At 35.2% G+C, this 14,932-nt stretch overlaps 1 protein-coding gene across 3 annotated transcripts in view; it reads right to left on the bottom strand.

Annotated features, from left to right (window-relative positions):
- Window positions 1–14,932, bottom strand: part of FUT8 (fucosyltransferase 8) — a 425,078-nt gene that overhangs the window by 127,391 nt on the left and 282,755 nt on the right. For all 3 annotated transcript variants that reach the window (XM_051977839.1, XM_051977837.1, XM_051977838.1), the window contains one exon: window positions 7,741–7,855. In XM_051977839.1, coding sequence (XP_051833799.1) covers window positions 7,741–7,855 — 115 coding nt within the window. The remainder of the gene's footprint in view (window positions 1–7,740; window positions 7,856–14,932) is intronic.

Below are 14,932 nucleotides of genomic sequence, written 5' to 3'. Positions count from 1 at the left end.
GATAGAGCACCAGCCCTGAAGTCAGGGAAACCTGAGTTCAAATCTGCTTTCAGACACTTAACATTTCCTAGCTGTGTGACCTTGGGCAAATCACTTAGCCCCAATTGCCTCAGCCAAAAAAAAAAAAAAAAAAAAAGAGTAGGAGATGTATATGAGAAATGCTGTAAAGATAGAAATGACAAAATCTGCCACTAGAATGGATATTTCAAGTAGATGAGAGTGAGGAGTCAAGGTTAAAAACAAAGTGACCCTGAATGGCTGAGAAGTTGGGAAGAATGGAAGGTATCCACATAGGGAGTTAGTAATGTAAGACAGGAGCTCAACAAAGAGATTAAGGATAGGCATAGAGACCTGGGAATCACCTGTGCTGAGATAATAAGGAAATCCATGAGGGCTGGTTGTAATGGGATGAAGCTCGAGTTGATGCACTGAGGTCCCAAGCACGTGAGGCTAAATAGTAATTGGACCATACTCTATTAATATATATGCTTGGAGAAAGAGTGGCCCCGCCCACTCTTTGTGCAAATCCTGATGTGTTGTATAGGAAATGACGGAGGGACAATTTTGGTGGGTGGAGGCAGAGGGGCAAGAGAGGCAGAGAGAGATGGCTGGCTGGGTTTGTGTTGTGGCTTTCACATTGATCGTCATCCCCCTTCACCTCCACAAAGAATAAAGATTAAAGATTTTTCCCTTAACCTGAATTCCTGACTCTGGATGATTTTAAAATACACAGTCATCACATCTGGTGAAACCATTGACAGAATATAGACCTAGAGATGGAGGTCCAGCACAGAGTGGAAGGGGATATACACAGTATTAATAGTATGGTGTGAACAGAGAACAAGAAAAGAGGAACCAAAAACAGTTGTTCCCAATGTCTAGAATAGTATCCCTTTGCTTTTTTTACCTGCTTAATTTCAAACCCTTCTTTTAAAGCTCAATTCAAATTATTCCTCTTAGACAAAGTCTTTCTTGATTTCCCTAAATATGAAATGGCTTTCACTTCCATTGAAGCCATATAAAGTGTGTTATTTGCTTTTAATATACCTCATGTTATTTAAATTATACATGTTTAGGTGATTTTCTCATATATAATTCCATGAGAGCAGGATCTTTTACTTCCCCACTCTAAACTTTACATCTCCCTCAGCATTAGAACTAGAACTGAAAGAGACCTCAGAGGCCATAGTATTTTAACTCCTTCATTTCATTTTTCAAACAATGATTTTTGAATTGAACATACTTTTTAATGAAAATGATGAACTATGAAAGGAAAAATTATCTTTAGTAGTGAAAATCTGACAAAATTAGAAATCTTATGGATCATCTACCCTGAATCCTTAAATAATCATCTAAAATAAACTGTGGAATAGTTTGATTTATTTAAAAATGATGTAAAAAGGCCATTTAGATGGCAAAAATATGCCAAGAAGATTTAGGATATTATTAAAGACATGTGCCCTTAGTATGCTGTTCTTCATTATTCCATTCTTAAAAGCAAATTACTTCTTCATATTTCCAATGTACCTTTCAAAGCATGTCTAAGCATACTGACAAAATTCCCTTATCCATCCAGAAAATTCTCTACAAATCTAGGAATATTATTATTCTACATAAAAAAATGAAGCCCAATGAGATATGCATTCTACCAACCTAATCAGGTAGTAAGTATAGAAGACAAAAAGAAAATTCTGAATTTTTGAATTCCAATGCATATGTTTACATTTTTCCTTTTTGAAACATTTTGAAAGCCTACAGATAACAAATTCTTCTGGGACAAGCTTCTTATACTGTGAAAAGAAGCTAGATTTTAACCAGTTTTATTTTTGATCTGAAAATTGTGAAGGTGAATGAAGATGAAGCAGTGTAGAAACACATAAAAACAAGATTGGAAAGGAGCCCATATTTTTGAATTTCTGAGAAACTCCTGCAATGCTCATGACAAAACTGTTTCTGGGTTACCCATCTCCCCATCATACAAATCAATCCAGGCCTTCTTATTTCTCACAGTGTGATTATGTTTTCTTTATTGAATATTAAGCATCAGCTTACATTTTGACAATGACCAAGTAGATTTTGCTGAGGCAATATGGTAAAATATCTCCAACTGGGCCTACTTTGGTTCCTCCTGATAAATGCACAATATGGGAAGTCAAGCGTATCAGCATCATTTGCTGAAACAGGTGTCTGAGCCATGGGGAAGAAAGGCTAGAAATTCGAAACAGATTTTTAGAAGGGAAATGACTTGTTTTCCAATACACTGTGCCAACAAAGAAGGTTAGGAAAGGAAAGATATAATTTATATTTGACTATATTAAATGGTATGCAGAAGTAAAGGTTCCACATTGTGCATGTGGCTTAAATGAGGGAAGGACATAACTTACCAGGATAGGGGAGTGAGTTTTTTTTCCTAATCCTAGTTTGTCGGCTTCAATTTCTTCATTTTCAAAAATTATTTTTGACTCTTATAAGAAATGAGTGAAAGTAATATATTTTGATAAAACTATTAAAACTGCTCAGAATATAAGAGCCAGCCCAATGTCTAAACAAATTTTCCCCAAAACTTTCTCTCAGAATTAGCCCTGCTTTTTTCTACCTCATTGTAGTATATAGGTAATAAGGATTGTGTTTAGATTTTGGAACTTCAGAAAACACTTTTTCTAGTTAACAAAACTGGATTGCCAGTTCCAATTGTTCAGTGATGAAAAGAGACATAGATACCCAGAGAGAGGACTGTGGTAACTGAGTATGGTTTACAACATAGCATTTTCACTTTTTCTGTTATTGTTTGCTTGTATTTTGTTTTCTTTCTCAGGTTTTTTTCTTCTTCTTAATTCAATTTTTCTTGTGCAGCAAGATAAGCATATAAATATGTATATATGTATAAATATGCGTGTATGTATGTGTGTGTATTTGACATATATTTTAACATATTGAACATGTATTGGACTACCTGCTATCTAGGGGAGGGAGTTGGGGGAAGGAGGGAAAAATTTGGAACAGAAAGTTTTTCGCAAGGATCAATGTTAAAAAATTACCCGTGTATATGTTTTGTAAATAAAAAGGTTTAATTAAAAAAAAAAAAGATAATTTTAAAAAATTGAGTTGTCATCATCCAGATGGAAACATATATACTAAAAAATGATGGTGACTGCTTCTGATTTGCAAGTGCAAATTAAGTAGGAGGGCAGCAGGAAACTACCTTTTGTAGTTTCCCATTATGGCAAAAGGACAGAATTAAGAATGGTTATTGTGCAGATCCTAAAGCTTTGACTTGACACTGTTATGTTATACTCTCCAGACTGTTGGATCTTGCCATCCTCCCTACTGACTGGTTTCCAATACAATGGGGTCTGCTACACAGTAAGCCATGTGTCAACATTTAATAAATGGCTAATTGAAACAAATTGTTGTAACTGAATGTAATGGATTATTTCTGTGCTGTAAAAAAAAAGGGATGAATAATAATGATGCAGAGAAATCTGGAAAGATTTTTCTGAATCGATAGAGTTACATATATAGAACATGGGAAAAACAAGAATTATTAAATGAAAGCTGAATCACTAATTGACTGAGCTTGTCCTTGAAAAAGAAACGAGAAATCAATGAATGAACGGCTGTCCACTTTTTGGAGACATAGGAGCAACTAAAGTATAATGCAATGGTTACATCATTGGCTTGGAGTCTAGAAAACCTGAATTCAAATTTTAACTCTGACACCACCTCTGTGACATTGCCTAAATCACTCAATCCCTCTCTCAGTTTCCTCATGTGTAAAATGAGAGGGCTAGATTAGATGACTGCTAAAGTCTTTACAGCTCTCAAATCTATGATTGGGTGATTCTCTAGGTATAAAATACTGCATACACTGGTTATATGTTAGTTAATTTTGTTGAATTTATCTCTCTTTTTTCTCCATTCTGTGCTACAAGAGAAGGGCACAGAAAAAGGATCGATTTGAAAATGAAAGTGATATAAAAAAACAAAAGATAGCACTAAAAATTTTGAAAGAAGCTAACTGATTTTAAACAACGAAAAAATAAATAAATAAAATGGTCTGAGCTTTTGCCTAGAGCTAATAAGATCTGGCCACAAATAGCATTGCTCAAATATAAGTTACTGAGGAAAAGAATCAGGACTCATACTTAACATAGTTAATATGTTATGTTATGTGATGTGATGTGATGTGATGTGAGATATCTCTGATACCTCCCTAGCCTTTTAGTATTAATATATTATTGCTTGTCCTTTTACAATTCCATTTCCTGATGTCCTGATACGTGTCTTTAAATGTTATTGTTGGTCTCTGTTTCATAATCTAAATTGTGTAAATCTCAAATTTGCCAAGAATGTTTCACTTAAGAACAATTTAACTCAATTCACAGAAGCAAAGATTTCCTGACAACAAGACTAAATGGATCTCTTTATAACTTCCTGGTTCTCGTCTGCATGGCCAAACCAGCTAAGTCTAATCTCATGACAAATTTTGAAATATTTTTAGACCACACTGAATCTTCTCTTCTCCAGCTTGAACATCTCCAGTTCCCTCAAGTGATCACACCATCTGACCAGACACAATGCCCTTACCATTTTGGTTGCCCCAAAGCTCATCAATGTCTTGCTTCAATGAGGGTGCTACCAATTGAATGGAATCCACCAGATGAGGTCTGACAAGAGCTGGGGACACATTTTCCTTATTCCTGGTATCTATCTATGTTTAATTCTGCCCAAGTTCACATTTGCATTTTTGAATGCTGCTCCATACTTACATTGGAGCTTGCAGTTCACTAAAGCTCAGAGAAATTATTGTCTAACTATGACCCCCCCCCAATCCTGTACTTATGAAGTTAATTTTCTTGAAATGAAGTGCAAGACTTTCCATTTATCCTCACGGAATTTTATCTTATTAGATTCAGCTCAATGCTTCAGTCTTTAAAGATCCTTTTGGATTCTGTTTCTGTCTTCCGATGTTATTAGCAATCCTTTGCATCTGTGATATATGCAAATATTATGAGCATCCCATTTACGCCTTTATCACAGATACTGATAAAAAATTTAAAACAGCATAGAACCAGACAAGATCTCTGAGACACTTTACTGAAGACCATCTGCTAAGGTGACCTTAAATCATTAATGATTCATCTTTTGAATCTAGCCATTCAACTAATGACTCTAACTGTTCAATTACCTGCTCTACAGCTTTTTTATCTCTTGAAAAGAAAGGTACTTTGTGTATTTTCTTATCTCATACAAGGGGAAGGGGAGTAGTGGAGGGTGCTGGTTGCACAGCAGATAGAAGGCTGGCATAGAATCAGTAAGGTATGAGTTCAAATCTGTCCTGAGACAGTGTGTAACCGTAAGCAAAGTAACCTTGATTTGTCTTGGTTTCCTCAAATGAGAAATGGGAATAATAATGTCAACTATTTTACAGGGTTTTTGTGAGGATCAAATAAGTTATCTGTGAAAAGTGCTTGGCACATTCTAGGTGCTATATAAATAAATGCTTATCCTTTTTTTTCCCCAAATGCTTATCAAACAGAAGCAAATAACAGACCAACAAAGAGACAGAAACCTCTCTCTCTCTCTTTCTCTAAGTAGATGGAAAATAGACCTCTAGGTACTGTCCTAGGTCCAGGAAAAGTACAATGAAATTGATCCTTACCCACAAAGGACCTATTTTCTACTTGGGGAATTTAAGATGTGTGATATAGAGAGAGGCAATTAAGGAGGGAAAAAACACTAATAACTATGGGGACTATAGAAGAATTTATCAAATATCTAGTGCTTGAGACAAGTCTTGAACAAGAAGAGATGGAGAGGTGCATCTCAAACATGAGAAAAGGGGATTGTACAAATCCATGGAGGCAAAAAATAATAGGGCCAAGATTACAAGATAACTAGGAGTTCACTTTGGCTAGACCATAGTTTATGAAAGAAGAACAATGGCATGTTAGCTCCAAACTTCATACAAAGTTCTATTAAGAAACTGTGAGAAATATCATCTCAATTTCCTTCTACTTGATCACAAAATAAATTACATAACCAAGCAAACAATGGCTTTGTTAGCTTGTATAGATTTGGTTGCTTGTTATCTAGCTTGTCTAGATTGTAAACTCCTCAGAGGCAGTTCTTTTTCTTCTTTTTGTAATCTTAGGGCTTAGCACAGTACCTAGTACAAATTAGGTGCTTAATAAATGTTTATTGACTCAGCAAGGCCCAGAACAATAAAATATAAGTAGACTGTCACCTTTTTATCTAGGAATAAAATCTTTAATCTTGAATATGTTTATTCTAATGACTACAATTGCATATTAAATTGTGGAACTGTTTTACATTTCCAAGAAATCTGTAAACTCCCAGCAGGAAAAACAGGCTATGAACATATAAAATAATTGAAGGAAAATTATTTTTCTAGAGAAGCTTTTTATGTAAGATTTCTGTCCTCTTTAAAAAAAAAAAGAAAAGAACTCTCTTATTTAGAACCAAAAAGGGCACACATTTAAAGTTCTTTTGGAAAAATGCTTTTCTCATCATAAAAGTTTTCTTTGTAGAAAAATCTTTCACAATACACAAAAATAATTCACACTGAAAACTGAATAAAATGAGGATTTATGGAAGGTCAGTGATAAGACTGAAATTAAAAGTAAAAAAATAATATAAGGTCAAATTCACTAGAGCAATTTAAAAGGTTTTTTTTTTAAACTTCTAGATTAAAATCCTCAAAGGAATTTATAAGCATATGAATATATACTCTAATATGAAACAATAATCATCAGCAATCATATGCGAGAATTAGCACTTGAATTAAGAACATTTGGCCACTTAAAATTGGGAGGAAAACACAGAAACTAAGTGAAGCAGGTGGTAAGCACATGCCATAGTGGGGGTGAGGGGTGGGGATTAGACTGTGACCAGATCATAGCTTAAAGATAACAATTTTATGGGATAAAATTTAATGAACAGAATGGAAATGGAAAATGCTTAGAAAACAGAGCTATTTCCATTTTAAATGAAGATGATGGTTCTGCACTACCAGCTGTTTAGAGTTCATTGAATGAGTATCTCGTTGATAAGGGATAATTACCTCTACCCTACGGGAGGTGAAGTGTTTCTCATCCTAGAGATACCTCTGATGAATGGCCATGAGAAAAAGAGAACAAAACTACATGTCAAGATCAGTATGGTTCTTAATAGTCTCCTTAAAAACGTGACTTTCTATCTTTCCTAGTTTTACTGTAGGAAAATTTGTGCCCTGACAGATACATATATATGAGAGGATCATTTTATTTTAACATTCCCCAATCTTAGAAAGTAAATAAAGATCACTGCCCATGATAAAACTATGCTGTCTATAGCAGTATAAAAAGGTGTTCAAAAGGAGAGGGAAGGGAGATTATCAGTACAAATTTAATACAGTTATTCTTTTTAGTTATTAGTCTACTTTGTTAGAAAGCCAACATAGTTGGAATCAGACATTTGATTAAGAAAAATACCATAAACGGATGTGGTTTATATGTTGGCTCTACATGTGTTGGATCTTCTTATTAGGATATAAGCTCCTTGAGGGCAAGGAATGTTTTGTTTTTATACCTGTATCACTAGAGCTTCATTAATTCATTCATTCATCAACAATTATTCCTGTTCTTATGATTTTCTGACCTAAAATGTTACCTTAAACAACTTATTCTAGCAATGTTATTCTTTCTCTTAATTCAAGTTTACTGCTTAACCTAACCTTACCTGAAGATACGTTATTCTCCTCTGGACTAGCTCTGTCAGATCTTTGGCTTCTCTTTCTCGCCAATCACCTGCTCCATCTGCTTGACTGAGGTAGTACAGATCTGTCATTATTGACCTATAAAAAGAAGGTAACAACAGAAATCTAACTAAAGAATAGCAGATCAAAAATCTTGGTAAAATTCATAAATGGAATTAGAGTTTTCAATTACACAAATACACTGAACACCTTATGGTGAGTGACATTTATTACATTTTTTCAATGAGACTATGGAGTATTGTTACCTATTGTCACATTCACACCTAAAGAAGTCTTATTATTACAGCAAACATCTGTCCTTGATTCAGGAAACAGTCTGCTGCATAGGTGTTATCCCAATGTAGAAGAGACACAAAAATATTTTCATTAATAAACGAACCTTCAAATAGTATCTATTTCTATATTTAAAGGCATGGTTTCCCAGCTTTTGACATCTATCCTATTATTTAGCCACCATGAGTAGCTAGAGAAACATGAAAAAGGTAAAGCTCTACTATATGTGGGTCCAATTTAATGTACTGACTTTGAGGCACTTACTTAAATCATCTTAAATTGTATACAAAAACACTGAGACACAAACGACAAGCAAGATAGCAAAGTTACAGGTTGAATTTTTATATTGAATTTGTCATATACTTAGAAATTAACTAGTACTCAACAGAGAATTGTAGTGTCATATGTAATAGAGACTGGTCAAAGAGTACAGTTTTTATGAGTGTTTGTAGAATTCCTGTGAGCAATTTCCCTACATGAAAGACACAGAGAAATTTGCTTCTGGGGATGGTCATGATGATATGTGATGGAAGCACCTTGGAGAGATCTGGATCTTGAGAAGATAGTTACTTGTTCTGTTCTACCAACCAAGTAGTGATGAGGGGTCTCTCTGAGGCACTCCAGCTACATAGTTGAAAGTAGAAAGGAGGCAGACATTTAAAAAACATCAGTCAATTTGGTTTCAACCTTGTCATGTAACTTCTTCTAGACTGATGGCATTCCAGCAAGAAATTATGTTGTAAAGGAAGAGGAACCCTCCCACTTTGAGACAGACATGGGACATTGATTCTTTTATCTCAGGGGAACAAGACTTGAAATGATTACAACTTGTAAGCTTCCAAAGCACAGCAGTAAAGGAATGGTGTCCATATTTGTTTTTTCAGCCAGCAAAATATGGATGTCCTGAGGAACAAGCAGCAGAAACTTTTGGGGCTCAAGTCACTGCTACCTGAGACAAGAACTCATCCAGCAGAGATGCTGCCTTTAGAACTCACTAAGTTTTTAATGAACTTTAGAAATTGCATTAAGCCTGATCCCACTCTACCCCAGAAACCAAAGTGGAATAATGGAGAGTGAATCATTGAGGTGTTGAGGGGAAATGTTTGCACTTATATTCTTGATATATCTTATAAGCAAATAAAATGCTAATTTATGTTAACTGATTAAATGGAACTGGAATGCTAGTCATTAACAGATAACAGTGGGAGGGGTGGGGGAGGAGAGGAGGAAGGGGACGGGAGGGGAGGAAGGGGGCGGGAGGGTTAGGAAGGACCACACCAGAATGAAGGCGCAAGTAGATAGTATTAGAAAAGAGACATTCCAACCCTTCAGTGGTACTCTATACAATTATGCTAGCCTTTCTTTGGGAAAATGAGGCAAAAATATATTTACTATTCTTGTAGCTTTTTCTGGAAATGCCCATTTTATTTGGTATTTATTAAGTTGAGAATAAAATGTGTGTATGCATACACATACACACACACTTAAAGTCAGGAAGAATTTCAAGAAATAAACCAATGTAAGAGACTTGTGGGGCAGTTAATTAGGGTATTAGGTCTGAAAATCAGGAAGACCATCTCTGTGAGTTCAAATCTGGCCTCAGACATTCCCAGCTGTGTGACCCTGGACAAGTCACATAATTCTGTTTGCCTCAATTTCTCATCTGTAAAATGAACTGGTGAAGGAAATTTACCACTCCAGTACCCTTTCCAAAAAAACTTCAATGTTTTCACAAAGAATTGGACATGAATGAAGTGACTGCACAACAACTCAAAGAAGCTTATAGGTAAGTTTTCTGTCTTCTTTGGGCAAGCACTTCGTCTCTCTTCATTCCTGGAGCACAAAGCCATTTGTTTTTGGATGCTTACACACTAGTTCCTTACACAAAACACTCTATCTTCCATCTCTATGTCTTGACAGTGGTTGTTCCTCGTGACTGAAATCCTTTCTCATCTTCTGCTTCCTGACATCTCTAGATTCTTTCAAGATATAAAACAAATATTACCCGCAGAAGGCCTTCTTGTCTTCCTACAAACTTGAGCCTCCCCCCACAATGCTACCTTCTTTCTATTCTCTATATATCTATTTAGCTAACTGATGCAGTTTCCCACCTTTATTTACAAATGTTCCTTTATGTTTTTGTCTTTCTTTGTATCCCCAGGACTTAGACCAGTGTCTGGCACACAATAAAAGCTTAATAAACCTTTGGTGATTAGATGGCATATGAGGACGGAAACCATGAAAAGGAGATTGACACAATGAACAGTGCAAGGATCTAGAGATACTCCTGTTCATTCATATAGTTTCAGAGGGAATAACATGTCTTAAGGAGCTGGTGATAAATGGAGATATTGACAAGAGTGAAGGGGATACAATGGGGAGGTTGGAAACTGTGAATCTTGTCCTAGATAGTAGTGGAGAGACCAATGTAACCAGAAAACTGTGCCAACAAGTTTGTGTAACAAGACAAAGGATCACAAAGGAAAGGAGAAAACCTGTAGACCTTGTCTTTGTTGTACTAAAGAAATCCATGCAGTGGGGTACAGCCCAGACATTAGTGAGAGAACTTGGTGCAGTAGAAAGAGTTGTTAATTTTGGACCCATCTCAGAGAAGATGGGTTTGAGTACTAGGTTTTGCCATCTTCTACTACCTGTGTTAACTTTGAACAAGTCATCAAATCTCTCTGGGTCTAAATGTCAACATCTGCAAAATGAAGGGGTTGGACCTTTTAATCTATTACCCTCTGCTGGCACCATATTTAGTCATGGGGGAAAAAGACCCACCAAAAGAGAGAGAGGGTTTCTCTCAAAAAGGAGGAGGGTTTCTAATGGTTAAAGTACTCAGGCACAAATTTGTTTTGTATTTTTGGAAAGTATGATAAAATCTGTCCTATATTCAACAACTTATTAGAATGAGTAGTGATAGGAAGCTGAAGACCCTTGGGAAAGTAAAACAAATCAAATGCCAATTTTTCTAGGGTGAAAGGAGATTAACTACAGATTTTATGAGAAACTTCTCCACATTTTACCTGGTTTGAATTTATGAAAGACCTGGCATCTAATCAATACACAGTATAACATAAATTACACTAGTAACATAAACTTCAGAGATGATTTTTTAGAAACGATGTTCTTTTGTGACTTATACCACCCAATATGGATATGTCTCTGATGTTTTCATTTAAGAAAGACAAAAAAGCATGCTGGTAAGAGTCAGAAGAAAAAAGAAAAGGCCTCTGGAAATTAATTGATATTTTTTCCCCTTCTCATATTCAAACACCAACTTACCCCTTATACTCCAGCTATATATTACACAGCATCAACAACTGTAACACAGACATGTAAAAAATTTATTTTTTTAAATGACAGAAATTCCTTCTATATGGAAGATACAGATTATGCATTTTTAATATAAGGATAATAAGATCACAGAAGCTGGAAAGTATCTTAAAAGTTGACCTAGAGCAGTGGTGTCAAACTCAAACAGATATGGAGAATTAATTGCAGGCTACATATGGACCCAGATTTAAAATGTAATATTTTGGGAAAAATCAGCACAGACGTGAGTGCAAGGGATAATGCTGTAAAAAATTACCCTGGCATGGGTTCTGTCAATAAAAAGTTATTAAAAAAAGAAAAAGTAATATTTTTTTTCTTTTTTTTCTTTTTACTGATTTTTTTTTTTAATTATGGCTTTTTATTTACAAGATAAATGCATAGGCAATTTTTCAGCATTGACAGTTGCAAGTCCTTTTGTTCCAATTTTTTCCCTCCTTCCTCCCACCCCTTCCCCCACATGGCAGGTTGACCAATACATGTTAAATATGTTAAAGTATAAATTAAATACAACATATGTAAACAGGTCCAAAAAGTTATTTTGCTGCACAAAAAGAGTCAGACTTTGAAATAGTGTACAATTAGCCTGTGAAGGAAATCAAAAATGCAGGCAGACAAAAATAGAGGGATTGGGAATTCTATACAGTGGTTCATAGTCACCTCCCAGAGTTCTTTCCTTGGGTGTAGCTGGTTCAATTCATTACTGCTGTATTGGAATTGATTTGGTTCATCTCATAAAATGTAATATTTTCCCTATTTTATTTAGTTTTTATTTTGTTAAATATGTCCCACTAACATTAAAATTTGGTTCAGTTCACATTTGAGAGTTCTGTGAATCACATGTTTGACATCTTCATTTTAGAAGGCAACTGAGATCCACAGAGCTGATTTAGTTTGCTGAAAATCAAACAGCTGATCAGGGCATTACCACATCAAATGCTCTTTCCAAAACTCTTTCTTTCTTTCTTTCTTTTTTTTAAATAACTTTTTATTGACAGAACCCATGCCTGGGTAATTTTTTACAACATTATCCCTTGCACACATTTCTATTCTGACTTTGCCCTTCCCTCCCTCCACCCCCTCCCCCAGATGGCAAGCAGTCCTATACATGTTAAATAGGTTACAGTATATCCTAGATACAATATATGTGTGCAGAACTGAATAGTTCTCTTGTTGCACAGGCAGAATTGGATTCAGAAAGTAAAAATAACCTGGGAAGAAAAACAAAAATGCAAGCAGTTTATATTAATTTTACAGTGTCCTTTCTTTGGGTGTAGCTGCTTCTGTCCATCCTTGATCAATTGAAACTGAGTTAGATCTCTTTATCGAAGAGATTCACTTCCATCAGAATACATCCTCAAACAGTATCGTTGTTGAGGTATATAATGATCTCCTGATCCTGCTCATTTCACTCAGCATCAGTTCATGTAAGTCTCGCCAGTCCTCTCTGTATTCATCCTGCTGGTCATTTCTTACAGAATAATAATATTCCATAACATTCATATAGCACAATTTACTCAACCATTCTCCAATTGATGGGCATCCATTCATTTTCCAGCTTCTAGCCACTACAAATAGGGCTTCCACAAACATTTTGGCACATACAAGTCCCTTTCCCTTCTTTAGTTATCTCTTTGGGGTATAAGCCCAGTAGAAACACTGCTGGATCAAAGGGTATACACAGGTGGATAACTTTGTGAGCATAGTTCCAAATTGCTCTCTAGAATGGCTGGATGTGTTCACAATTCCACCAACAATGTATCAGTATCCCTGTTTTCCCACAACCCCTCCAACATTCCACATTATCTTTCCCTGTCATTCTAGCCAATCTGACAGGTGTGTAGTAGTATCTCAAAGTTGTTTTAATTTTCATTTCTCTGATTAATAATGATTTGGAGCATATTTTCATATGGCTATAAATAGTTTTAATTTCTTCATCTGAGAATTATCTGTTCATATCCTTTGACCATTTATCAATTGGAGAATGGCTTGATTCTCTATATATTTTGGAAACGAGGCCTTTATCAGAACCTTTGACTGTAAAAATGTTTTCCCAGTTTATCGCTTCCCTTCTAATCTTGTTTGTATTACTTTTGTTTATACAACAACTTTTCAATTTGATATAATCAAAATTTTCTATTTTGTCGTCAATAGTGATCTCTAGTTCTTCTTTGGTCATAAATTCCTTCCTCTTCCACAAGTCTGAGACATAAACTATCCTATGCTCTTCCAATTTATTTATAATCTCATTCTTTATACCTAGGTCATGAACCCATTTTGACCTTATCTTGGTGTATGGTGTTAAGTGTGGGTCAATGCCTAGTTTCTGCCATACTAATTTCCAATTTTCCCAGCAATTTTTGCAAATAATGCGTTCTTATCCCCAAAACTGGGGTCTTTGGGTTTGTCAAACACTAAATTATTAAAGTTATTGGCTATTTTGTCATTTGAACCTAACCTATTCCATTGATCAACTAGTTTATTTCTTAGCCAATACCAGATGGTTTCAGTAACCGCTGCTTTATAATATTAATTTTAGAGCAGGTACAACTAGGCCACCTTCATTTGATTTTTTTTTTCATTAATTCTCTCGAAATTCTTGACCTTTTGTTTTTCCATATGAACTTTGTCGTTATTTTTTCTAAGTCATCAAAATAGTTTTTTGGGAGTCTGAATGGTATAACGCTAAATAAATAGATTAGTTTAGTAAATAAAGATTGTCATCTTTATTATATTTGCTTGCCCAATCCAAGAGCATTTAATATTTTTCCAGTTGGTTAGATCAGACTTAATTTGTGTGGAAAATGTTTTGTAGTTTTGCTCCAAAACATTTTCAAAAAAGCTTGCAATCTAATTCAGGACAGAAGAGTGAGGACTACATATACACAATATAATTGACAACACATCAGGATATGCAACTAGTATAAAGGAGTAAAACATGAACAGAAATTTGAAGAGGAAGAGATTTCTTTACTTTCAACAAGAGAAGCTGAAAGGCTATATTATCTGACTTGGGCACTGGAACAAGAAAAAAAAAAGAATTTCAAAAGAGGGAAGGAAAAGAGGGATTTCAACAGATAGAAATGAAGAGGGAGCCTCTTTTAGATATGGGGTACTACATGAGCAAGGGCAGCAGCAGAATAAAGGAGAATGAAAACAAGGGATGAAAAATAGTATTAGGAATATTTCTGAGACAGCATTGAGAAGAATGGATTGTATTGGGGACAGTCATAGGCAGGAAGACCAGATGAGATTAACAAAAGTGCCTAACCTAGGGAGGTGAGAGATACTGAAAAAGTAGGATCAAGAGGGCTTTTAATTTATTGACTGAAGTATGTTGTGGAGGGCATAGAGTTTATGAGGCAGCTAAGATTATTGTATATATGATTAAGAACATGATAGTGCCACTAATAGAAATAGAAAAATTAAGGGAGGTCAGTTTTTGGAAGACAAGTTCTCTATTAGCAAAGAGTTTAGTTTTAGACATGAATGAGGAGAATTCAAATTTATTATAAGTGATTTAAAACACAGGGCAGGAGACTTGGA

This window comes from Antechinus flavipes, chromosome 2 (assembly GCF_016432865.1).
Source record: "Antechinus flavipes isolate AdamAnt ecotype Samford, QLD, Australia chromosome 2, AdamAnt_v2, whole genome shotgun sequence".
NCBI classification, from domain to species: domain Eukaryota; kingdom Metazoa; phylum Chordata; class Mammalia; order Dasyuromorphia; family Dasyuridae; genus Antechinus; species Antechinus flavipes.
This window is presented reverse-complemented; position numbering and strand designations above follow the sequence as displayed.